This window comes from Salvelinus alpinus, chromosome 14, assembly GCF_045679555.1.
Source record: "Salvelinus alpinus chromosome 14, SLU_Salpinus.1, whole genome shotgun sequence".
Taxonomy (NCBI): domain Eukaryota; kingdom Metazoa; phylum Chordata; class Actinopteri; order Salmoniformes; family Salmonidae; genus Salvelinus; species Salvelinus alpinus.
Window position 1 is genome coordinate 9,508,203 of NC_092099.1, and position 27,001 is coordinate 9,535,203.

At 44.2% G+C, this 27,001-nt stretch overlaps 1 protein-coding gene across 9 annotated transcripts in view; it reads right to left on the reverse strand.

The window, feature by feature from the left end:
- The window catches only part of adarb1b (adenosine deaminase RNA specific B1b), a 181,936-nt gene that overhangs the window by 14,005 nt on the left and 140,930 nt on the right, over positions 1-27,001 (reverse strand). For 6 of the 9 annotated variants that reach the window (XM_071340322.1, XM_071340320.1, XM_071340318.1 and 3 more), the window contains 6 exons: positions 12,864-12,938; positions 7,560-8,485; positions 3,653-3,767; positions 3,021-3,189; positions 2,584-2,735; positions 965-1,133 (listed from right to left, as the gene is read on the reverse strand). In XM_071340322.1, the coding sequence (XP_071196423.1) occupies positions 965-1,133; positions 2,584-2,735; positions 3,021-3,189; positions 3,653-3,767; positions 7,560-8,485; positions 12,864-12,891 (1,559 nt within the window). In that variant the 5' untranslated portion in view covers positions 12,892-12,938. The remainder of the gene's footprint in view (positions 1-964; positions 1,134-2,583; positions 2,736-3,020; positions 3,190-3,652; positions 3,768-7,559; positions 8,486-12,863; positions 12,939-27,001) is intronic. The other 3 variants (XM_071340323.1, XM_071340316.1, XM_071340317.1) reach the window with 2 other exon arrangements.

Genomic DNA, 27,001 nt, shown 5'->3' on the forward strand with positions numbered 1-27,001 from the left:
GATACTGGTCTGTAGTTGTTGACATCGGAGGGATCGAGTGTAGGTTTTTTCAGAAGGGGTGCAACTCTCGCTCTCTTGAAGACGGAAGGGACGTAGCCAGCGGTCAAGGATGAGTTGATGAGCGAGGTGAGGTAAGGGAGAAGGTCTCCGGAAATGGTCTGGAGAAGAGAGGAGGGGATAGGGTCAAGCGGGCAGGTTGTTGGGCGGCCGGCCGTCACAAGACGCGAGATTTCATCTGGAGAGAGAGGGGAGAAAGAGGTCAAAGCACAGGGTAGGGCAGTGTGAGCAGAACCAGCGGTGTCGTTTGACTTAGCAAACGAGGATCGGATCGATTCTTTTCAAAATGGTTGACGAAGTCATCAGCAGAGAGGGAGGAGGGGGGAGGAGGATTCAGGAGGGAGGAGAAGGTGGCAAAGAGCTTCCTAGGGTTAGAGGCAGATGCTTGGAATTTAGAGTGGTAGAAATTGGCTTTAGCAGCAGAGACAGAAGAGGAGAATGTAGAGAGGAGGGAGTGAAAGGATGCCAGGTCCGCAGGGAGGCGAGTTTTCCTCCATTTCCGCTCGGCTGCCCGGAGCCCTGTTCTGTGAGCTCGCAATGAGTCGTCGAGCCACGGAGCAGGAGGGGAGGACCGAGCCGGCCTGGAGGATAGGGGACATAGAGAGTCAAAGGATGCAGAAAGGGAGTTTTTATTTTTATTTTTTATTTTCAGAAAGGAGTGGTTATATACTATAGCTGTATCTACCACAACAGCAGCTTACCGACTGTAAAGTTTGCACTTCCAAGTGCAAATATTGGGCAAGAATTAGAGTCAAATTCATATAAACTCTATTTAATGTCCAATTAAATTGTTGAATTGAAACAAACTGAACCACACCACTTATACATGGTGTCTCACAATCTTGCCGGCTTTGGAGGAGGATATGTGGTGAAAAGGATACCGAAAGGGGACACAAGGCCATGTTACCTTGCGATCTTGTCACTGCAGGACATAGTGAGCAGCCTCTCTCCCTGCAGCACCCCATCCCATGTCTGGATGGTGTTGCTGGTCCTCACAGGGATGGTCCCCTCCCCAGACTCTATCTTGGTCCTCAGCTGGCCCCGTGCCTTCCGGTTGGGGTGGCGGTCTCCTTGGTCTGTGGGAGGGGGACAAGGAAAAGACAGAGGGATGAATGGATTAACCCTAAACCAGTTTCTGTCAGTTTCTGTATTTTCTTTCAAATGTATCACATAAAAATCAACATTTTCATGAATGCGGTCAATAAGCCATTAATGATCAGTACCAGCAATATATAAGCGATCCTGGCCGCCTGTACACTCTTAACACAGTAGATTTAATTTAATTTAATTTGACAATTTAAAATGCATAAAATATTACACCAGGCAAAAGATGCATATACCAAAATTGTTGAGGATACATACACAAAAAAGTCAAGATACTTGTTTCCCATGTGGTCTTCTAGGGCATGTGACACCAAATCATCTCGACAGTGCGAAGGATACAAAAGACAATAACTTTAAATACAACTTCATTGGATTAATCACAGCATTTCTACATGTTGGAAAGTAATTCAAAAGGCTAACAAGCCAAATCAATCCACTGACTAATTGTACAAGGGTATTTCCTTTTGTGTTTTTGCGTATGCCGGGAAACAATGTGACAGAAGCATTTATATGTGACATATTAAGAGGGTGAGTAATCAGAGAGAGCGAGAGAGAGAGAGAGCGAGAGAGAGAGCGAGTGAGCAAGAGAGAGAGTGAGCGAGAGAGAGCGAGAGCAAGAGAGAGCGAGATAGAGAGAGAGAGAGAGAGAGACAGAGAGAGAGAGCGAGAGAGAGAGAGAGAGAGAGAGAGAGAGAGGAGACATGGACAAAGACCCACTAATTAATAGACTTGTTGAAATGGGTTTGTAATGCGCATTTGGACATTCAAAATTAAATTCTAATTAAATGAAACCAGGCATAAGAGGAAAACATACAGGAGTTAATTGAATAAAATAAACAAGCTCCGATATGGAATTCTCAACAAGCGTAAGATTAAATTTAGAAAATGTGTCAGCCAGCTAAGTGAGGGGAATGGAGACTGAGTTGACGTGGGGGTTGATTGAGTCTGGCTGTCACATGGGACAAGGTCACTAAAGATGGCATGCCACCAAAACTAATGGTACGGCCCTATATGTACATGTTCACTTAGCATCGGAATTTAAGCCATTGGCATTATAAGCTTACAGTCATATGGAATCAATGAGTGAATCACAATAAGCCTTGCATTGAAGAGATAGTTCAGCGAATTGCATTCGGTTAAGAACAAGAAGCGTATGGTCGGAAATGCTGTTTCCGTGTTTATATGAGCGTGTATCACAAATGTATCAATGAGTAGAAGATAATTAGGCGTCATATAAACTTAAGGGCAGAACGCATTCACATCGAAAAGCATTGTGCAGGCGCCGGATAGCCAGACATGCACCTGATGAAGAAGGCAGGAATCATGCCATCATTGTACATTGTGGCACAAGAAGGGTCAGCAAGAGGTTTGGTAACATCTACTAGTGTCACAGGTAAGCGGGGAGGAGGCTGCGCCTCATACCTTCCATGCCGGCCTCATGCGGCGAGAAGATGCGCGCGTCTCCGCAGGGCGAGGTGCTGATGTAGAGGTGGAACTGGACGTTGTCCTTTAGCCGGTAGCCACGCTTGTCACAGCGCATGAATATGGACTTCTGCTGCTCCTCCTTGTTGTTGCTAGGAGACAGAGGGTGAAGGGGGGGTGTAAAGTGTTGGCAGTGGCTCCAAATGTCACAGAAAACAAAAACAACTAAAAGAAATCAGCTGAAGCAAGAACAAAAAAAGGAACGCCATGCTGCAATTGAAGCAACATTGCAACCGTGAACTCAATTTTACGACTAAATATAAATTCAACTTTTACTAGGACTTCCATGTCCCACTGAAGGCTTCAACAAAACAAACTCTAATTCAAAATGGGAGCCATTTTGTGTGTTTGTGTTTTCATATGGCCTAACTTCTCACCTCAGGAAGTGCTCCAGCTGGGCGTAGAGGTACCGGATGAGCGAGCGGCGGGCGATAATCTCTGCGTGGCAGTCGTTGAGCGCCAGGCCGCGGTCGCTCATGTACTCGCCGTTGATGCACTTGGTGCCCGTGGAGACGCAGATCACCTGGGCCTCTTTCACGTCCGTGCCTGGGGGTGGGGATCAGAGAGGTTCAAAATCCACCTTTACATTCAATAAAAGCCATTTGTGTTTATTGGTTATACTTTTCTATCATTATGCCATTTCATTGACATTTTATTGTATTTTTGATAAGGGACATGTAGGCTTTTAGAAATATGTGCATGTGTGTACTCGTGAATAAAAAAAATTGTAAATTGTATGAGGAAAATTAGGCTAACATAGCCAATGATAAACAGCAGCTTAAGTCATGGACATGGACCCCTCAAAAGGAAGATTTTGATGTGCACCCTGATTGACAGGTGGTGCTAAGAAGATTCATTTCCTCCCATCTACACACATTAGCCTCCTGCAGACAGTATGGCTGGGGTTTTATGGTCTGTACAAATCTAGTGGTGTACTGTTCGACGGCAACAGCAACGCTCCGAGGGTGGAGAACGTCAAGCTCCCATTAGGCGGAGTGACAAAGCGTACCTGTTGTCATGACGACTCCCGCCAGGACTTTCCGTCGCGCGTGGGGCGAGGTGAAGTTGTCCGTCAGCTCGCTGAACTTGTCCACCACCAGGCGAGAGACGGCGTCGGCGAGAACCTGTAGAGGTGAGACACGCAACACAACAAGCACAGGCTTCAGGTAGAGGCTGTCTGTTTGGAATGAGTTTATCCTTCCCAAATCCTTAAACATCAAAGCTCTAACTTAAACCTAAGATCAGCATCTAGGAGCAACTTCATCATGTTCCACCACGAGCACACATGTCAGAGTCAGCCATGTGGACTTACTAAGCAGAGTAGACACCCTCAAGCACTAGTCGTCACCTGTCAGTGTATTCACATACACTATATACAAAAAAGTATGTGGAAACCTCTTGAATTAGTGGATTCGGCTTTGCTGACAGGTATATAAAATCATGCACACAGCCATGCAATCTCCATAGACAGATATTGGCAGTAGAATGGCCTTATTGAAGACTTTCAGTGACTTTTAACATGGCACCCACCGTCATAGGATGCCACCTTTCCAACAAGTCAGTAAAAAAAAATTCTGCCCTGCTAGAGCTGCCCCGGTCAACTGTAAGTGCTGTTATTGTGAAGTGGAAACGTCTAGGAGCAACAACAGCTCAGCCGCGAAGTGGTAGGCCACACAAGCTCACAGAACGGGACCGCCGAGTGCTGAAGCGCGTAAAAATCGTCTGTCCTTGGTTGCAACACTCACTACCAAGTTCCAAACCAAGTTCCAAACGTCAGCACAGGAACTGTTTGTCGGGAGCTTCATGAAATGAATTTCCATGGCCAAGCAGCATCACACAAGCCTAAGGTCACCATGCGCAATGCCAAGCATCGGCTGGAGTGGTGTAAAGCTCGCCGCAATTGGAGTCTGGAGCAGTGAAAAAGCCTTCTCTGAAGTGATGAATCACACCATCTGGCAGTCCGACGGACGAATCCGGTTTGGTAGAATGACCAGAGAACGCTACTTGCCCCAATGCATAGTGCCAACTGTAAAGTTTGGTGGAGTTGGAATAAAGGTCTGGGGCTGTTTTTCATGGTTCGTGCTAGGTCCCTTAGTTCCGGTGAAGGAAAATCTTAACACTACAGCATGCAATGACTGATGATTCTGTGCTTCCAACTTTGTGGCAACAGTTTGGGGAAGGACCTTTCCTCTTTCAGCATGACAATGCACCTGTGAACAAAGCCAGGTCCATACATAAATGGTTTGTTGAGATCGATGTGGAAGAACTTGACTGGTCTGCACAGAGCCCTGACCTCAACCCCATTGAACACCTTTGGGATGAATTGGAACGCCGACTGCGAGCCAGGCCTAATCGCCCAACATCAGTGCCCGACCTCACAAATGCTCTTGTAGCTGAATGGAAGCAAGTCCCCTCAGCAATGTTCCAAAATCTAGTGGAAAGCCTTCCCAGAAGAGTGGAGGCTGTTTAGCAGCAAAAGGGGGTCCAACTCCATATTAATGCCCATAATTTTGGAATGAGATGTTCGACGAGCAGCAGTCCACATACTTTTGGTCATGTAGTGTTCTGCCTAAAGAGAAAATAACTTAAAAAGCAATGCAATAAAACTGGATTGAGGCTGAAGTACATCTAGTTGTTTTTAGCATGTGGTTCCCTTCGCCACATGAAAAGAAAATCCACTTACCCTTTCACTGACAAAAACATGGTGAAGAATATTAAGGACAGAAATGTGAGTTGTCCTCATTTGAGCCAAAAGTCTTATACAGTCGGCATATATAGAATCGAATCTCAGCAGGGGCCTCGAATGGACTTAACACATCTCTTTTCCTTGACAGTGGCCGTTCCTTTTGCTCGCTTTTATCCATTTACTAATACAGAGGAGAATGATTACAGCCAAGGAGAGGCGACGGCTGAATAGGCACAAATTAAAAAGATTAGTCCAAATATTACTTCCCCGGTACTTCAGAGTCACCCGGTTGGAGTGGGATAATTTGACTTCTGGGAATTGGTTGCAGGCAGCACAGAAACGTGTGGACGTCTGTGTTATCCGTCGTGGGACAAAACAGCCAGCCAAAAACAGTGAAACAATTCCATTCTGGCAATAAAAAAACAGAGTACTCTATCACTCATGTTTTCCTGATTTTCCAATTAGCCCTGTCCATATGGAGCGACCGCTTCAGCTGGGTTGAAGGTACATTTAATAAATATTAACCGACAGAGAATTAATAGACCAATTAGCGGGTGCAGCATCGTTGACACGAGCTGCCGGGTTGAAGGAAGCAGACCGATGACAAGTGGAGGGAGAGTAAAGAAAGAAAGCGGGAAATGTTCCTCGGGGGGGAAAGGACAATTGAAGCCGTTGACAGTGTGCCCCACAAGCTGCTTTCCTGTCCAGACGGCACTATCTCTGCACACACTGGCACGACTTTGACGGTCACTTCTGTGATGGGAAAAAATCCCACACCAATCCCCCATCCTCACCCCCCAATTCATATAAAACTGAACCAGCGCTAGAATATTGACAGTCTTTGGAAAGGGAGACCTTCTTTGAGCACCTTTAAGCCTGGGTTTACACTCCACCAAGCATTCCAAGTAGCAAAACTCAGTGTGGAGCCCTCCGTGTGAAAGTCACAAAGTGGTTACGGAGCACGCCTAGTGGAGTGCAAATCCAGCCTAAGGGAGGGAGTGGATCTAGATGCAGTCTGACTTCCAGCTACAACACCCCCAATAAACCGTCACTGATCCCTAGCCCGAACCGCAGTCTCCATCCCTAGACCCAGCTCTCTCCCACAACAACGTGTGAGTAGCACCGCATCATCATATTACATTTGAAGCAAAATCACATTCGATATCGAAAGTCTTTCTCCATACAAGAGTGTTAAAAACAACATCTTCAGAAATAGCGCTTTTATTTAGGCTAACAAGTGACGTAAAACACGACTTAACTGAAATAATTGTATTTCAAGTTTCCTACGGAATTAACCCTAACTCTAAACTCTGAGAACCCCTGACAGTGCTTCAACTTGAATAGGTCTCACATCTAGGTAAGAAATAGCCTGGACAGTCAATACTGTTTTTTCCCCCCAACACAACTAAAAAAGGCGATGCTAAATAAGATAGAGGTATGATATCGCCTGGTGTTCTCAGCTCCAAATTAGGAGATGTGTAAATAGATGTCTTGCATGTATTCACAATTGTTTCACTGTTGAAGCACCGCACATTTTCATCTCCCGTCTCATCTTCCATCATCCGTCGGGCCTGATCATTTCATCTTCATTTTCAATGAAACCCAGCGATGATTGGCAAGAGAACTAAACGTTCCGGTGGGGACTTCATTAAAGAAAATATTTCAAGATATGGAGGTAGTAAAGGCATGCGACTGATACTGGGATTCTTTAGATTAGCTCAAAGGCATTGCGTTTAAAAGGCTTTCGGATGTTGTCGTTTGTAATATCTAAAAAGGATATCTAACTGAAATCAACAAGAGAGGGATATTTTTAATTCCAGTAGTGAAAATACCTCTGTGTCCTCAGAGCTTTAAAACTACATAAGCCTATTGAACGTTTTCCCAGTTTAAAATATGACATAAGAACTATTCTCAAACACTGAAATTCTCAGCAGATTGCTTTCTTTGACCAAAACATATCCAGATATTCCTAAATGTGTAATGCACTCCCATTTAAAAATCCCAAATCACAACAGTGTTTGAGAAAGCCTTGCATAAGTGTTTTGGCTTCTGGGGAAGCTCTGATGCCTTTGCTCAGTTCCTGAAAACATTACATGTAGAGTATAAAACACTCTTTCCCATTAAAAATGGTCAGCGACTGCAGATTCTATGTTCTATGTCCTGTTTTAAAAAGGGCCTTGACTGGGGGCAGAGTTGGCTTGTTCAGAGGGACCTAGGTTTGGGCTCTTACCTGGGGTAGGTGGAGCTGCAGTCCCTCTCTGGGGATGGGCTGTCGGGAGGGTGTCTGGTCCAGCTGCATGTTGAAGAGGGCTGAGAGGGCTGCCTGGGCGGCCCGGGCCTTGGCCAGCTTCTTGTTTCGTCCAGAGCCCTCAAACTGCTGTGAGTCCACCGACACCTGCATGACAAAGTTCTTGGCGTGGCTCTCACCGCTCTCCGACACAAAGTCGTACTTGAGGCCCGGCCTCAGCTCGTTGAGGATCATGACGGGATTCTTTCCGCTCGAGTTCGAGGTGAAGGAGGAGGGAGGGGGCAACGGCGCCTGGGCAAGGTTAGCACCTGGCGTGGAGGGCAGGGGATACTCTCCCAGCGAGTTTAAGGAGCCGCTGCCATTGGATCCCAGGTAAAAGGAGTCCTCGGGTGGTGCGGGCGTCTCAAACCCGTTGAAGAGCATGTCTGGGAAGTCGGCCTGATCGGATGTGAAGTCCGTGTTGACTGTCAGTGTCCGGCCCATAGCCAGGTGCGCCTCGGAGGCGTTGGGGAACTGGACAAAGGAGCGCAGGGCCTTCTCTGCCGCATTCAGCTTGGCCTTCTTCTTAGTCGGACCTGAGCCCTCGAACAGCTGCCCATTGACCTCGACGGTCATGACAAACACGGGTGCATGGACCGGACCTGTTTGAGACAGCAGCTTATACTGTAGCCCCGGCTTGATTTCATTCAGCTGCATAAGGGCATTCTTTGGTAGAACCGGGCCCGGTGTTTTCTTACGCTTCTTGGCCCGGAACTTGGACAGCGTGTGGCCATTGTTGCCCTCCTCTAGGGGGCGCTTCCTGCTGCCCCCGCCACTGCCATTGGGGAGCTGCTCGCCTACAGCTGCCCCCTCTTTGGAGGAGACGTTGTCCAGGTTACGGTTTTCCTTAACGTCGGTGCTGCTCGAACCTGCGGTGCCCAGAAAGAGTAACTTACAACGCCTTCGTTGCAGGATCTTGTAAATGTAAAATGTATAGATTCCTATATCACTCTTTGGAACTGACCTGGTGATGTGTGTTATCTTTATTTGGTAGGGAGGCTTAACTGATAATACATTTAACAAAGGATCAAACATACATCTAAAAGGAAAATCCATTTAGAAATTACGTTTGAGAAAAATAGCCTGAAGCACATGTCATAAATATAAATTGTAATATTGATAGGACAGTACATTCTTGGATTTTATAACATGACAAGAGGGATTTCATCTATATAATACATGCAATTATTACATCAATGGGGAAATCAGTGATGTGGAAATATTGTAAAAATCAGGCCAGCATAACAACAAAAACAGTGAGTTCCTCCCTCTACATAAGAGAGAACTATTTGCGTTTCCTGGCCTTTTTTGTCAGGGAGGGTTTTGGTTAATATTTGTCAGTTTAGGGAGGGGTCAGGCGGAAAGATGTGGAAGAGTTGGGGTACGCACACACGCATATGTACACACTGATCTTTACTTTACGGGCAGATGTTATGACCTGTTCTTTCTGCTTTAATGATAGGTTGGCGCTATATCCTAGAGTGCTGAGCTAGTGCTTTAGCTCTCATAATAGTGGAATTGCAGCTCTAGAATATTGTAAGGAGCACACATCACCAGGTCCTGTTGGCAAAGTGGATGGAATGTTGGCAAAATTTTCATTTATAACATCCTCCAGCAAAGGCTTGATAGGTTACTCCTTTCGGTACTCAGGGGAGAGAGAACCGGCAGTGCAAATGAAAGGGGTTAGTTGGAGGATGGAGGGTGCAGGGAAGAGTGTGAGGTGGAGTTTGGGTATCATAAGATGCAGGCAGAGAGGAAAGAAAAGGAGGGGGAAAAAACAGCAAGGAAAAAGGACACCAACAAAGAGACCAACAAAGTCTGACAAGGATGGCAGGGTCCAACCTGAGATTTGGTGCCAGTATCAGAACGCTTTTAGATCCACTCATGTCATCTTTATACAACCTCATTTCTATGATATCTGTTACTTGCCTCTTGGTAACACAGAGCTCTACTTAAGAAAAATAAAAAAATGAAACCCAAAAATAGTATATTAACGCATTTTCAAACGAGATGAACTACATAAGAGGCTAAAGGTTTCTGAAATTGTGAGATCAGAGCTCTTCAGAGGCTCTGTTGGGGTTTCCAACGACTTCTGAACAACACAGAATCCTTAGCTTCTGACAGGTGGCGATGTTCGTCAAGTTTCTGCATACTAAAATGCATCCCAGAAGCAAGACAAAACAAAGGAATCCTGCTCTCACGTGCTTCCCAATTCTCTTATATATATATATATATATATATATATACATAGACTAATACATATTATCCTTATAATGTGCACTTGTGTGCCACTCAAAATGCAATATGTCTACATATGTGCATTAATATATACAGTTGAAGTCGGAAGTTTACATACACCTTAGCAAAATACATTTAAACTCTGTTTTTCACAACTCCTGACATTTAATCATAGTAAAAATTCCCTGTCTTAGGTCAGTTAGAATCACCACTTTATTTTAAGAATGTGAAATATTAGCGAGAATGATTTATTTCAGCTTTATTTCTTTCATCACATTCCCAGTGGGTCAGAAGTTTACATACACTCAATTAGTATTTGGTAGCGTTGCCTTTAAATTGTTTAACTTAAGTTGGGTGAATTTTGGCCCATTCCTCCTGACAGAGCTGGTGTAACTGAGTCAGGTTTGTAGGCCCCCTTGCTCGCACACGCTTTTTCAGTTCTGCCCACTACTTTTCTATAGGATTGAGGTCAGGGCTTTGTGATGGCCACTCCAATACCTTGACTTTGTTGTCCTTAAGTCATTTTGCCACAACTTTGGAAGTATGCTTCGGGTCATTGTTCATTTGAAAGACCCATTTGCGACCAAGCTTTAACTTCCTGACTGATGTCTTGAGATGTTGCTTCAATATATCCACATCATTTTCCCTCTTCATGATGCCATCTATTTTGTGAAGTGCACCAGTCCCTCCTGCAGCAAAGCACCCCCACAACATGATGCTGCCACCCCCATGCTTCACGGTTTGGATGGTGTTCTGCGTCTTGCAAGCGTCCCCCTTTTTCCTCCAAACATAAAGATGGTCATTATGGCCAAACAGTTCTATTTTTGTTTCATCAGACCAGAGGACATTTCTCCAAAAAGTACAATCTTTGTTCACATGTGCAGTTGCAAACCGTAGTCTGGATTTTTTATGCAGGTTTTGGAGCAGTGGCTTCTTCCTTGCTGAGCGGCCTTTCAGGTTATGTCGATATATGACTCATTTTGTACCTGTTTCCTCCTGCATCTTCACAAGGTCCTTTGCTGTTGTTCTGGGATTGATTTGCACTTTTCGCACCAAAGTACATTCATCTCTAGGAGACAGAACGCGTCTCCTTCCTGAGCGCTATGACAGCTGCGTGGTTCCATGGTGTTTATACTTGCGTACTATTGTTTGTACAGATGAACGTGGTACCTTCAGGCGTTTGGAAATTTCTCCCAAGGATGAACCAGACTTGTGGAGGTCAACAAATTTTATTTTTTTTAGGTCTTGGCTGATTTCTTTTGATTTTCCCATGATGTCAAGCAAAGAGGCACTGAGTTTGAAGGTAGGCCTTGAAATACAACCACAGGTACACCTCCAATTGACTCAAATTATGTCAATTAGCCTATCAGAAGCTTCTAAAGCCATGACATAATTTTCTGCTATTTTCCAAGCTGTTTAAAGGCACAGTCAACTTAGTGTATGTAAACTTCTGACCCATTGGAATTGTGATACTGTGAATTATAAGTGAAATAATCTGTCTGTAAACAATTGTTGGAAAAATGACTTGTGTCATGCACAAAGTAGATGTCCTAACCGACTTGCCAAAACTATAGTTTGTAAACAAGAAATTTGTGGAGTGGTTGAAAAACGAGTTTTAATGACGCCAACCTAAGTGTATGTAAACTTCGACTTCAACTGTATATTAGTGTAACATGGATGTGTTTGAGTGGGAGGAGGTCTTTAAGTGGGGAGTGTCATTGACACATTGAGTACAGAATAATGGACTGTGGGGTAACCATGCACAAGGAAGGAATCTTAACAAGGGTGTGTGAGGAATGGTTGTGGAAATAAGTACAAAGGAGAATGACCAAAGGCATGAATACTGTAAAATGAAGAAGTGGCTTTTGCCATTTTCTAAAAAGAAGGGAATCTGACAGGAGCAGGTTGTGAAAATTATCACACGAAATATAGCACGGAGAGGTGACATTCTCATCTATTTTGATGGATGGATTCATTTCAGAGAATTGTTCAAAGAATTGTTCATAGTAAGATTGGTAGTGCTAAAAGGAGTGGTCATGGGATTACATGAAATTGCTGACTTGATGAGTCAATTAATATTTAATGACTTTTATTGCGGTATAGCTACAGAAGACTTAAACGTCTCGCCGATTTCAGTGGAGTACTTTCATCATCTTTTTAGGTTTACGCCTCTCTCAATGTACAGTATCTTGAATGTCAGTGAGAATATCAGTGGGTATGTTTGGAACACTGTTTTTCAAACTGGCATGCAGCTGGTATGAATGTGAGCAAAGACTGAGTATAGAAAAACAGATGAACTACTCCTGGTGTTCAAGTAAATGACACATTTCCATTGCTCAGAGCAATATTTGTGTGTACAGTAGCCATCTTGAAAGTGTCTCACAAGTCTGGAGATAAATCATGCAACAACAGTTCCAGTATCAGAACTCCATGAAATGTTCCCCTCTGCCTTGAGTCAGTTGCTGGCGTTCTGGAAAAATGTCCCTAAGATTTGGATTGATATTGAACTTCATTGCATACCTGCTTATCAGGGGAAATCTAAATACGGAAACGGGACGATTGTAATGAAGGATCTAAGGTTACATTGTCAGAGGTCTTCAGTGTGAAACCGGCGAGTGACTACAATGGTAACCATCCATTTAATCCTGGGATAGGGCAGGCAGCCATTTTCTTCTGTCTGTTCAGAGTGGTGGGGATGTAGGGACAGACACTCAATTCACAGGCATGGCTGCTGGAGCTCAGGGCTCAGATTCCTTCAAAAATGTCCAATTAAATTTGAATATGTGAGGGAGGCTGCGATTTTTTAAGGGTGTGCATAGAGCAATAAGTTGAATCCAAGGACATTTATTCAAGTTTTTCTGTGGTGGGAATATCGAGTTCTGCAGTTTTGTATATGCGCTGTGTGTGTGTCCTTCGTGTGTGTGTGTCTAGACAGGGGATCAGGTAAGGGAACAAATGGACAGCCAGACAGACACTTTGACAAAGAGACAGACAGACAGACAGACTCACTCATGTTCTCCTCTTCATCCACGTCCATGGTGAAGAGCTTCTGCTGGGCCCGGGGCTGCCTGGCTCCGGCTCCACCTGAGAACAACACGAGAGGAAGGGACGGTCAGTCAAACTCAACCTAGATGCCTCCACCACAACTAACCCACGGGCCCATGTGCACACACAAACAAGTATAACTATAATAGAGGGGACCAAATGTTGGGGAAATGTCAGGGTCTCTTCCCTACGGGCAGGGGCTGCTGAAAGTGTATAAAAATCTAAATATTCATATGTACACAGACACACACACACCCGGTGTGGTGAGATGAAAATGACACAGCCAGGTTAAGCCTACGGTGAGTGTATAAATATTCAGAGGTGGAAACTAATCTGGACGAGAGAGGAGAGAGAGGGGGCCCGGTGCTGACAGGTCGTAATAGTCGGGAGCAGTCTATTGTGACTTTAATATCCGTCCGATTAGACCTCATTTCCAGCTGCCTGCCGGGAGATATACAGCTATTGACATGGACAGGCCTTTTAGTTGGGCGTGACACACACAGCCATTTATCCTCCAGTAGAAAATGCACTACAGTACACAGACAGTTGTACAGTACAGCAAAGCCAATGGATTTCTAGCTGAGCAGAATTGGGTTCATGCACTTGGCATTTGTGCGAGATGGTTCTCTGCAGGTGAATGCAGCTTTTGGCAATCAGTCATCAAGGAAAGACCTGGAATCTATACACAGATCTTTACTGAGATCATACTGAAATCTTTATGTCGTTGACCAAGAATACGCAGTAGAACGGAAGGGTGACCTGTGAGCACTAAATATCTCAAGAGGAACATGATCTACTATCAGCAGGCATTATTCATTACTCTGAGGACACTCAAAAACGAAGAAAAACAATGTTTTCAGAACCTTTTAAATTAATTGACGTAGCATTTGACATAAGGTTGTTACCAAATTTGCTGATTTATTTTATTATATTAAATATACTACCAAAATATTTCCACAAAGTTTACGTCAGTAAAATTTGGAAACAACCTTACAATTTCAGTCTTAAATGATGTAGTGTTGATCTTGAACATAGACCAGATCCAGCCCCAGATATGAACACCTGTCACGCCCTGACCTTAGAGATCCTTTTAATTCTCTATTTGGTTAGGTAAGGGTGTGACTAGGGTGGGCAATCTATGTTTTCTATTTCTTTGTTGGCCTGGTATGGTTCCCAATCAGAAGCAGCTGTCTATCATTGTCTCTGATTGGGGATCATATTTAGGCAGCCTTTTCCCACCTGTTGTTTGTGGGATCTTGTTTTCGTGTAGTGCCTGTGAGCACTGCATTTGCGGCACGTATCGTTTATCCTTTATTGTTTTTTTGTGAGTTTCATTATTAAAGATGTGGGACTCTACGCACGCTGCGCCTTGGTCCATTTATTCAACAAACGATCTTGACAACACCCAAGGGAGTGGTTAGTTTGTCTCTGGTCTAGAAAACAATGCTCTTTGTTAATAATCACATTCTCATATGGGATTATTTTTCTTCTGTAACCTAGTTTGTTTTCCCCCAGTCCAATGTGCTGGTTGTCAGTCTTGGGGCATCTATGTAACCTAAGGGGGAAATTCTGTGTACCACAAATTTAGAACAGTTGTCCTTCCATGGAACCACTTGGACTAGAACTTCCAACAACTAGAAAATATCATAGAAGATTTGATATTATCCATTTAGTCATTTGAGTCAATAAGAATCTCTCTCTTAAAATTGCTCCGTATCTGACTTTTTCGGAATCGTTAGTTCGGCGGACTTCTGCGCTTGTGTATATTCACTACTTTACGTTTAGAGAACAAGTTACTGAGTCGAATGGTGCTTGTTTAATAAAGTTAGATCAAAGCTAAATCAATGTCTGCAAGATCACATAATGATAGTCCACATAACAGAACCAAATATAATAGCAAAGTATAACGTTATCGTAAGACAAAAACACCATTGCATTTCTCTCTCAATTGGCCAAAACTCAACATCGCGCGCACCTCGGCAAAATACACAGGTAGGCTATGCTACAGTTAACGCCTACTCTCAAATTCGCTCACTGTACATCATTCAAAACAACACTGTAGGCTACAATGAAACAACCCTGTATCTCAAGAATGTTTACAATGCATATCCCCATGAAACGGATTGAGATCAAATGGCTGCAGATGCTGCATGGACGTTTCACCGGTAAAACTTGAAGGATTATCATTCACGATTGAATGAGGTGTGTTTTTGGCATTCTGTTACGTGGAAAAATATAATTATGTGATCTTGCAGACATTGATTCAGCGTTGATCTAACTTTATTAAACAAGCACCATTCACCCGAGTAGCCAGTTCTCCAAGAGTATAGTATAAAATACACAAATACGCAGAAACTTGCACAGACACAGACCTTTAAAATAACTTCCTAGTAGTCAAGAGGTGAGTGGAACAGGAAACACACATACGCACTTGAGCGGCAGTCTAAGATCACAGTCACTCTGAAACTACAGACAACAACAGCTGAGAGACAAGAAAAGTGAAGCAGGTGTGCCGAAATCATGACGAACCAGAGGAGAGAGAGCGAGCTGTGATGACGTATGATAGGGAGAAGACTGTGCTGAATCTAGCTCTCTGCCTTGGTCCCATGCACCATTCCTCACAGCGGACGCTTTCTTAAGCTAAACTAAATGGCCTAATTAATCTTGGCTTATGGTGGGTGACAGCAAATATGCTAGCACAATTATTACCCTATTAAAGACTCATATTCCGCCCCATAATTGAAAATGAAACGGGGGGGGGGGTGAGAGGAGTTTGGGAGGGGGTTAGTTGGGGGGGGGGGGGGGGGAAATCATTTGTCTCAGGTAGCATAGCCAAACTACAGCCAGGTGTCCTTCCTTCGTTCAATGACCCTTGCTTCCTGCACCTCCCCGCCATCTATTCTATTCCACCCGAAGGTCTGAGCGCTAAATGCCTGTTTGGATATTACAGGTTGGTAGATTTGCCCGTTTAGGCTGGCTCGTGCACCCGTCGCTTTTGATTTGAGGTCGCGGAGCCGTCTCGCCTCTTGGCTCATGAATCGGTTAGCGGCCATGAGATCGGATCCAATCTACGACCGGCGCATCTACAGCGTTCATAAAAACCTGGCTGAGGGAAAGGAAGCATGAAATCCAGTGGTGAGTTAGGGCTGTGTGAACACCAAGGCAGAACCAGAAGCCTGTCTGGTCAGTGGTCATTTTGACTAACTAACTAGTCGCCTACAGATGATCTGAGGGAAACGTCTGTTAGGACATTAACGGCGCCTCTTTATGCCTCAGTAGCCAGCTGAAGGTTGCCAGGCCAGGGTAGCAGGGTGCTAACTGGTCAGCTCGGCCCTGGATAGAGCCAGTATTAGCACAGCTGCTTTTGTGTTTGCCCACAGTCAATTCACAGAGGCTGCATTTAACCAGCTGCTTTTTCCCCGCTCCACACAGGTCAATGACTATTAAAGCTATTGAAATAGAAAGTATCCTGACCAGGTCTCAACTCCCATACCAGATTTAAACAGCGACTGCCTTTAAAAAGGAACACATCCCTTTGAAAATGGCCCATGTGGCATCAATATAAGTCAGAAGCAGTTAATTATAGTGTCAAAACTGACTACAAAGTGTAAATAGGATACATTTGGTCATAAAATGAGTCTTGTCTAAAATGGAGGTTGGAACATCCGTACGGCACAACGGGTAAATGAAGGTTGGGTTTTGATTTGATGATGTCCATTTGCCATTAACATGGTGTGAACAGCTGCGGTGATTGGTCTCTATCCAATAGCATAGACAGTGAGACAGACCTGCCCAGCAGCTCCGACTTTGTTTACAGAAGACAACACGTCACACATTTTTTTTTACTTGAGAAATACTGCACCAAACACCTTAGTTAGATGTAAAATTGCGCAACTAAAACATCCTCGGCAAAAACCTCAAAATGAATTACAGATTTCTTAAGTTATCTTAGATTCATTCTGGGTATTTTGAAAAAGTTAAATAGGCTTCGGCGTCTACAGTGTCTCATGGGGGACAAACGCGTTAAGCAAACGCGGAATCGGTCAGGAAACACACCTCCAAGACTGAAATCTTGTTTTTCTAATAAGCAACAGAAACACACACGTGCCAATCGGTGTGTTCAGTGGCTCTTTAAAGAGAGATTCCTTCCAAAGTTCTACAATTCAATGGAATGTTCTTTTGCATTCAAATTAGTGTCAGTGATTATCCTGTCATATCAGTGGTCCACTCTGGCTATGGAAAATAAGGGAGGAGAGTCATTGATACAATAATTGACGACACAACTAGAACTATTGCCATAACAATTTAGGTAAAGAACAATGTTAACGTCAGTGAAATACCCCTCGGTCTCAACGCTAAAGATGTGCGGCTGACCAAGTAGATCACTATGCAGTCGGGTTTGAGTTCTTTTGCATTGTGCTCCTCTCTGTTTTAATCCTCATGCCCAAACAATACCCAATCCCACAAGTTGTGAATGTGGCTGGTTTCAGAAGTATTTCAGAGTGGATGGTTGGGCCAAGGGAGGGAGAGAAAAGATGAGAAAACTCAAATTCAATCTCGACAGCGTGAGGGACTGAGGGAAATAAGGTGTTTTGATTTGTCTTTCATCCCTCGCTTTTTCTGCGGTGGAGTGATAGCGCGGCGCTTCCGTGGAGGGAGCCCCGGCCGCAGGAACAGACGAGAGGGTAAGGAGGAGGGAGAGGAGGGGTGGGAGGGAGGGAGGAGAAATAGAAAATGCAATCCTATTCCCGGTAAAAGAGAATCATTATCTCTCCTAAAACAGAGAGCGCAGGACTGGCCTGCCGTTGATAGAAAGCGGGAGGCAAACAGTCCAGCCAAACGCTGATGGAGGTTGAGTGATGGGGGATTGAGAGGAGGAGGAGTAACTTAATAGGAAGAGAGCATGAAGGCTGAGGTTCATGAAAATAAGTTAATTTCTGTCCGGTAAAACCAACTTCCTTCATACCTTAAGGCAACAGGCAAAGAGGTCCAACAAGTTTGCAATTCACATCTACAGTCCCATCCATAATGGAAAAAGCTCAATGTATACATTTCTATGGGCATATTTACAGGAGAAAAAAAAGGTCTGCAACCTGTAACCACAAAGCAGAACATTATTTACAGCCTTGGCAGTGGCATAGGTGTAAATGGTCCAATGAAAGGGTGTTTTTTTATTGATCCACTGACAAGGTGATGGCTTGTGATTGGTCTACTGACAATTTGATTGTTTTTTATTGGTCCAATGACAGGAAAGCTCAGGTCAGGGGCTCTCTCCGTGAAGCACCACATTGTAATTCACCCTAAATGGCTTGCTCTTTATTTCGATTGAGCAACGAGGCACATAGCACTTAGGTAACGCCACCTTTTACCGGGATTCCATCACCGCTCTATCTAACTGTAATTTCCTGTAGGCTAAATCAAAACAACCTTTCTGAGGGAAAAAAAACACAGAAGACAGAAGAAACTAGCAGCATTCTGACAAATGTCTCCAAAAATAAGCCACTTTTCAAGATCCTGCTCTGCCACGGCTTTTTGTTGGAGAGGGGAATTCTTCTCTGAAGGCGGCAACGCGGCCTAGTGGTTAAGAGTATTGGGCCAGTAACTGAAAGGTCGCTTGCTTGAATCCCCGAGCCAACTAGGTGAAAAATCTGTTGATGTGCCCTAGAGCAAGGAACTTAACCCTAATTGCTCCTGTAAGTCGCTCTGGATAATAGCACCTGCTAAATGACTCAAATGTAAGTGGACTTCTTGACGGGCTCCCCCAGGTGGTAAGGTTAGGCAACAAGACATCTGCCACGCTGATCCTCAACACTGGGGCCCCTCAGGGGCGTGTACTTTGTCCCCTCCTGTACTCCCTGTTCACCCACGACTGCGTGGCCAAACAACACCATCATTAAGTTTGCTGACGACACAACAGTGGTAGGCTTGATCACCGACAACGATGAGACAGCCTATAGGGAGGTCAGAGAACTGGCATTGTGGTGCCAGGACAACAACCTCTCCCTCAGTGTGAGCAAGACAAAGGAGCTGATCGTGGACTACAGGAAAAGGCGGGGCAAACAGGCCCCCATTAACATCAACAGGGCTGTAGTGGAGTGGTTCCAGAGTTTCAAGTTCCTTGGTGTCCACATCACCAATGAACAATCATGGTCCAAACACATCAAGACAGTCGTGAAGAGGGCACGACAAAACCTTTTCCCCCTCAGGAGAATGAAAAGATTTGGCATGGTCCCCAGATCCTCAAAAAGTTCTACAGCTGCACCATCGAGAGCATCCTGACCGGTCGCATCACCGCCTGATATGGCAACTGCTCGGCATCTGACCGAGTTCTACAGAGGGTAGTGCGTACGGCCCAGTACATCACTGGGGCCAAGCTTCCTGCAATCCAGGACCTATATAATAGGCGGTGTCAGAGGAAAGCCCATAAAATTGTCAGAGACGCCAGTCACCCAAGTCATTAACTGTTTTCTCTGCTACCGTACGGCAAGTGGTACTGGAGCGCCAAGTCTAGGACCAAAATGCTCCTTAACATCTTCTACCCCCAAGCCATAAGACTGCAGAACAATTAATCAAATGGCCACCGGGCTATTACATTGACCCCCCCCCCCCCCCCCCCCCATTTGTTTTGTACACCGCTGCTACTCGCTGTTTATTATCTATGCATAGTACCTCAACTAACCTGTACCCCCGCACACTGACTCGGTACCGGTAACCCCTGTATATAGCCTCGTTATTGTGTTTCTTTTTATTATTTTAGTTTATCTGGTAATATTTTCTTAACTCTTCTTGAACTGCACTGTTGGTTAAGGGCTTGTAAGTAAGCATTTCATAGTAAGGTCTACATTTGTTGTCTTCTGTGTATGTGACAAATGAAGTTTGATTTGAACTTTCATGTTTGCTGCCTTTCAAAGCTGTTCCCAGGTAGCTCCACAGCAGAGAGACTTGACGACACCGCAGGGATCCTCTCTAACACACAGACAGAATTGGTCTTTGGCAGCTCTGGGTCTATCAAACACAGAAACTATTTTTTGATTTCACATTTTTATTTAACTAGGCAAGTCATTTAAGAACAAATTCTTATTTTCAATGACGGTCTAGGAACAGTGGGTTAACTGCCTTGCCAAGTGGCAGGACGACAGATTTTTACCTTGTCAGCTCGGGGATTCGATCTTGCAACCTTTCGGTTACTTGTCCAACGCTCTAATCACTAGTCTACCTGCCGCCACAATGCGCAAACATGCGCAAACGCAAACAAACGACAATGTTTACTGCACACCCGACCAGGCTAACGGAACAGGACCATGGACAGAGACACACCAATATAGACTGCTCTACACAAACGTACCACTGCCACATGTGCAAACCAGTAGAATACACTAGAGCACTATTCAATCCAAATCTCTATCAGTTAGTTTCCGGGAATAAGGGGAAACTAACTTTCTTCCCACAAGAAAGACATCCAAATGTGTATTCTTACAGCAAAATAAAAATCTCAGGATAAAGGTTTGGATTTTTAGAGCACCGCAATGATTGAAATGCTTTCAGTACACAGTGAAGTGCTAAAAGCAGGAGGTCTGCTTAGAAGAGATGGAGGCGCAGAGGATTAGACCGTCTTTTATTGTGTTCTAGACTTTAATATTAGACAGTGGGCAGTACATCACCAGGGTGCTGATGTGGAGGACTTGGAGGTGGATAGATGGGGAGAGAGAGAGACAGACACAGACAGAGTATCAATATGAATTTTTTATTTGATGGTTTTATGTGAGATTGCCTTTCAGAGGTCCGCTGGAGTGGCGGGTCAGGAGAGAGAGCAGGTTATAATGGGAGTGAAAAATATGGTGCAGGCACACACACACACACACACACACACACACACACACACACACACACACACACACACACACACACACACACACACACACACACACACACACACACACACACACACACACACACACACACACACACACACACACTCTCTCTGCTTTCTCGTATTAACACACACACGTACCCTCTCAGTTTCATAAACTTTTCTCATGTGTTCTCATTCTAACATACATATACACACACTCTCTCTCTCTCCCTCCCTCCCTCCGCTTTCCTTCAGGTGTAGTCATAAATCAGCCGAGCGCGGGGACATGAAATCCCCCAGCCTGGCAGGCTGGGCCAGTAAATGGCCGCTCGCTACCTCCCAGAGTCCATCAAGGCAAGGACGAGTGACCGACCGCCCAGCACCTGCTGACACGCCGGGGACGATGACAGCCGCCACCCCGCTCCCATTCCCTCCTGCCCACCTCACCTGTACCCAACCCTCACCTCCCCCCCATAACATCTCCTCACTTTTTTTTATAGACAAGATTTTCGCCCTCCCCCCTTCAATCCCTCCCTATCCACGCCCAGCCCCCGCATCCATATACTCATTATTTGTCTGTCAGGCCAGCGGACCATTTAAGCGGTGAAATATGCGGATAGGTAGTGCTGAGCTGCTGGCAGAAGCCCTTGAAGCTAGCTGGTGGCTGAACTGAGTGTTGATGCTCCGTCACCCTGGATGCTTCTGCAGCACAACTACACCTTTTCGTTCCTATGCACAGACTAGAGCTGATCCACTGGATTCAAAATATACAGTAGATGGTTCCCTACCGTAAAAAGCTTGACAAAGCAGTGAAATGCTAGGGACGTGTAAACAGACAACTCGACAAAGCAGTGAGATACTAGAGACAGCGTCGCACTGACCCAGCCTTGGGAGGATGGGAAGTACACTTCATCTAGGAGTTTAAGGTCCCCTTCCCCTGGAGGTCACAGGCCAACAAGAGCCATTGGGAGTCATGATTGAATGAGCCAGTCAGTGAGGGGGAAAGGGGGGGGAAAATGAAGAGAGAGAGAGAGCGAGAATATGAACCAATATGAGGGGGAGAGAGTGAGAAAGAGAAAATAGACAGAACGGTGAGAGCAGAGTGAGCAGAAGACAAGGGAGGCTGACAGGGAGCAAGAGGAAGAAATGAGAGTGAAAATGAGAAGAGAGGGAAAAAAAGAGAGAAAGTAGACTATGATGAATGGCTATAGGAAAGAGGGAATAGGGTGACGGGGTGGTCTGTCACCAATGCTCTCAGAGGGCCTAACACAGACAGATAGGTGCAGTGGTCAGTGCATGCATTCCATTCCAATCCATACCATAACTCTCCAGCTCCCCCCCGAATTTATATTTGCGGTTTGAGCCCATATAGTGTACTACTTTTGACCAGGAACTTTAGGGCTCTGGTTAAAACTAGTGTGCACTATATCATGAATATGGTGCCATTTGGGACGTACCCCTGACGTTGATGGAGGATAGTTACTACAACAGATGCAAAAGACACAGAGGGCTTCTGAAACAAATAGTTATCTTTTCAGTTCATTCTGGTTCAACAGTTGAACTGGACATTCAAGGGAATTTTGCAATTGAGTTTACATTTTACAATTACACTTTGGGATTGACTGGGAAGGAAATTAATTTGACCCCGATTGTAAGGCTGCGTGTACATCCCGTACTGTCTCCTCAGTCCTTACTATGGCACCTGGAGCAGATTAGAACGGGAGTGGAGAGACCCTACAGTCTGGGTCAAATGCTTGATATCAGGAGTACTTGAAATCGGTCTTCCTTTCTAAAACCACAGATAGAGAGACACACACTGACAGAGAGAGTTAATACCCTAAAATGAACCAACCGTTCAAATAAATGAAGAAACTGTTCCACACTTCTAAAATGCATCCTTACAAAAAGGGGCTTGGGTTTAGGTGGTGGACGTGGCAGAGGTGGCGCGGTCTGCCCTACGGCGTGGCTGAATTTCAGAGAACATTTTAGAGGCCCCCATATTGGCGGTGTAGAGAAATGTTTGCAGTTTTAAAGCTAATTTCCTGCAATTCTATGCATTTTGGCATGGCTAATGCTGTGTTCTTTTGCTCAAAATCTATAGTCCTAAATTCATTGTTTTTGGAATTTTCAATTCTCCCGGAGTCAAGCTTTTATTTTAGTGATTGTCAGTTATCAAAGATTATGTTATTAAAAAATATCTATGATCCTTTATACATCGCACTACCGGTCAAAAGTTTTAGAACACCTACTCATTCAAGGGTTTTTCTGTATGTTTACTATTTTCTACATTGTAGAATAATAGTGAAGACATAAAAACTATGAAATGACACATATGGAATCATGTAGTAACCAAAAAAGTGTTAAACAAATCAAAATATATTTTATATTTGAGATTCTTCAAATAGCCACGCTTTGTCTTAATGACAGATTTGCACACGCTTGGCATTCTGTGCCTTCTTAAAAGTGAATTTGTGGAATTTCTTTCCTTCTTAATGCGTTCGAGCCAATCAGTTGTGTTGTGACAAGGTAGGGGGGTATACAGAAGATAGCCCTATTTGGTAAAAGACCAAGTCCATATTATGGCAAGAACAGCTCAAATAAACAAATAGAAACTACCTTTGTCCACATGTGCAGTTGCAAACCGTAGTCTGGCTTTTTTATGGCGGTTTTGGAGCAGTGGCTACTTCCTTGCTGAGCAGCCTTTCAGGTTATGTCGATATAGGACTTGTTTTACTGTGGATATAGATACTTTTGTACCTGTGTCCTCCAGCATCTTCACAAGGTCCTTTGCTGTTGTTCTGGGATTGATTTGCACTTTTTGCACCAAAGTACGTTCATCTCTAGGAGACAGAACGCGTCTCCTTCCTGAGAGGTATGACGGCTGCGTGGTCCCATGGTGTTTATACTTGTGTACTATTGTTTGTATAGATGAACGTGGTACCGTCAGGCGTTTGGAAATTGCTCCCAAGGATGAACCAGACTTGTGGAGGTCAACATTTTTTTCCTGAGGTCTTGGCTGATTTATTTTGATTTTCCCATGATGTCAAGCAAAGAGGCACTGAGTTTGAAGGTAGGCCTTGAAATACAACCACAGGTACACCTCCAATTGACTCAAATGATGTCAATTAGCATATCAGAAGATCCTAAAGCCATGACATAATTTTCAGGAATTTTCCAAGCTTTTTAAAGGCACAGTCAACTTAGTGTATGTAAACTTCTGACTCACTGGAATTGTGATACAGTAGATTATAAGTGAAATAATCTGTCTGTAAACAATTGTTGGAAAAATGTAGAGAATCTAGAAACTTTGTGTCATGCACAAAGTAGATGTCCTAACCGACTTGCCAAAACTATAGTTTGTTAACAAGACATTTGTGGAGTGGTTGAAAAACTAGCTTTAATGACTCCAACCTAAGTGTATGTAAACCTCCGACTTCAACTGTATGTGATATTGGATAGGCATTAGGCAACGGCAATGTTTCTAGATTCTCTACAATTTATTTTCACATATCAAACCATGGCAGATCAGTGATTACTTTGAGAAGGAAAGGAATTGTTAAATAATTAGATGTGAACCAGACAGGGCTTTTGTAATGTCCGAGCTCATCTTTCTCTCTTTGCTGTCCAGTTTTTTTCTGTCCTGTTGCCTGGTGGCGGTACCCAGGTAATGCACCATAATGGGGTACACGCGTGGGGCCACCAGCGGCCTAATGGACTGAGGTCCTCGCGGACAGGGAGGCCTTTCTTTTTGCCTGATTGAAACTGATGGGCCGGGGAATGGGAGGAGAGGAGCGTGGCCGCCTAACATCGCCCCTGCCGTGCCCCCTTCACAGACACACACCGTGCCTCCACACAAATCTCCATCTCAGACTCCATTATTCATTTGGTTTCTTTAATACTGTACCTCCACGCAAATCTCCATCTCAGACTCCATTATTCAATTTGGTTTTTCTAATGACCAATAACTGGTTGGAATTAGATTGCCAAGACCAATTTCACTTCAGTATGAGCAGACTTCTCCATGTCTGTTACAAGCTCCAGGTGCCAGCTGGATATTCGGAACTTACTAAGTGTCCCATAGAGACGGAGCAGAAATGAATACCCCTCATCATTCTCAGTGACGTAAGGATTTTTAAAAAAGGGTGAAAATTCAACACTGTAGCTACATTTAGTTTTGTAACATTCCCATATGCAAGACAAGACAATAAGAGATTAACATAATTCAAACACGTGACGCACGGGACAGAAGTAATAGTTGACGGCAGAAAATAAACAGTACTGCATGATACCTCATAGGATGCTTAGTAATCTGGCAAAACAGACATGGCTAAAATGTTGACAGGTACCTCGCTCAAGGGGGAGTAATGCAGTATCAATCACTTCCCCACATTGGTGGACTTTGTGTATACCTTAAAGACTACACACCTGTGCTGTGGTGTGGTGTAAAGTATTCTTTATTTTTTTTAAAAACTTTTATTTAACTTGGCAAGTCAGTTAAGAACAAATTCTTATTTACAATGACGGCCTACCAAAAGGCAAAAGGCCTCCTGCGGGGACGGGGGCTGGGATTAAAAAATAATAATTTACATTTACATTTAAGTCATTTAGCAGACGCTCTTATCCAGAGCGACTTACAAATTGGTGCATTCACCTAATGACATCCAGTGGAACAGCCACTTTACAAATAAATATACAATATAAATATAAGACAAAACACACATCACAACAAGAGAAACAACACAACACTACATAAAGAGAGACCTAGACAACAACATAGCAAGGCAGCAACACATGACAACACAGCATGGTAGCATCACAACATAACAACAACATGGTAGCATCACAACATGGTAGCAGCACAAAACATGGTACAAACATTATTGGGCAGAGACAACAGCACAAAGGGCAAGAAGGTAGAGACAACAATACATTACACAAAGCAGCCACAACTGTCAGTAAGAGTGTCCATGATTGAGTCTTAGAATGAAGAGATTGAGATAAAACTGTCCAGTTTGAGTGTTTGTTGCAACTCGTTCCAGTCGCAAGCTGCAGCGAACTGAAAAGAGGAGCGATCCAGGGATGTGTGTGCTTTAGGGACATTTAACAGAATGTGACTGGCAGAACGGGTGTTGTATGTGGAGGATGAGGGCTGCAGTAGATCTCTCAAATACGGGGAGTGAGGCCTAAGAGGGTTTTATAAATAAGCATCAACCAGTGGGTCTTGCGACAGGTATACAGAGATGACCAGTTTACAGAGGAGTATAGAGTGCAGTGATGTGTCCTATGAGGAGCATTGGAGAAAAACCTGATGGCCAAATGGTAAAGAACATCTAGTCGCTCGAGAGCACCCCTACCTGCCAATTTATAAATTATGTCTCCGTAATCTAGAATGGGTAGGATGGTCATCTGAATCAGGGTTAGTTTGCCAGCTGGGATGAAAGAGGATAAATTACGATAGAGGAAACAAAGTCTAGATTTAACTTTAGCCTGCAGCTTTGATATGTGATGAGAGAAGGACAGTGTACCGTCTAGCCATACTCCCAATTACTTGTATGATGTGACTACCTCAAGCTCTAAACCCTCAGAGGTAGTAATCCCACTTGTGGGGAGAGGGGCATTCTTCTTCCAAAACCACATGACATTTGTTTTGGAGGTGTTCAGAACAAGGTTAAGGGTAGAGAAAGCTTCTTGGACACGAAGAAAGCTTTGCTGTAGAGCATGTACAGGCAGATGATACAGTATAAAACTGTATCATCTGCATATAAATGGATGAGAGAGCTTCCTACTGCCTGAGCTATGTTGTTGATGTAAATTGAGAAGAGCGTGGGTCCTAGGTTAGAGCCTTGGGGTACTCCCTTGATGACAGGCAGAGGCTGAGACAGCAGATTTTCTGACGTTATACACTGCACTCTTTGAGAGAGGTAGATAGCAAACTAGGCCAAAGACCCCTCAGATACACCAATAATCCTTAGCCGGCCAACAAGAATGGAATGGTCTACCATATCAAAAGCTTTGGCCAAGTCAATAAAAATAGCAGCACCACATTGCTTAGAATCAAGGGCAATGGTGACATCATTGAGGACCTTTAAGGTTGCAGTGACACATCCATAACCTGAGCGGAAACCAGATTGCATACCAGAAAGAATTCTATAGACATCAAGAAAGTCAGTCAGTTGATGATTGACAATTTCTTCCCACACTTTTGATAAACAGGGCAAAAAAGAAACAGGCTTCTAACAGTTAGGATCAG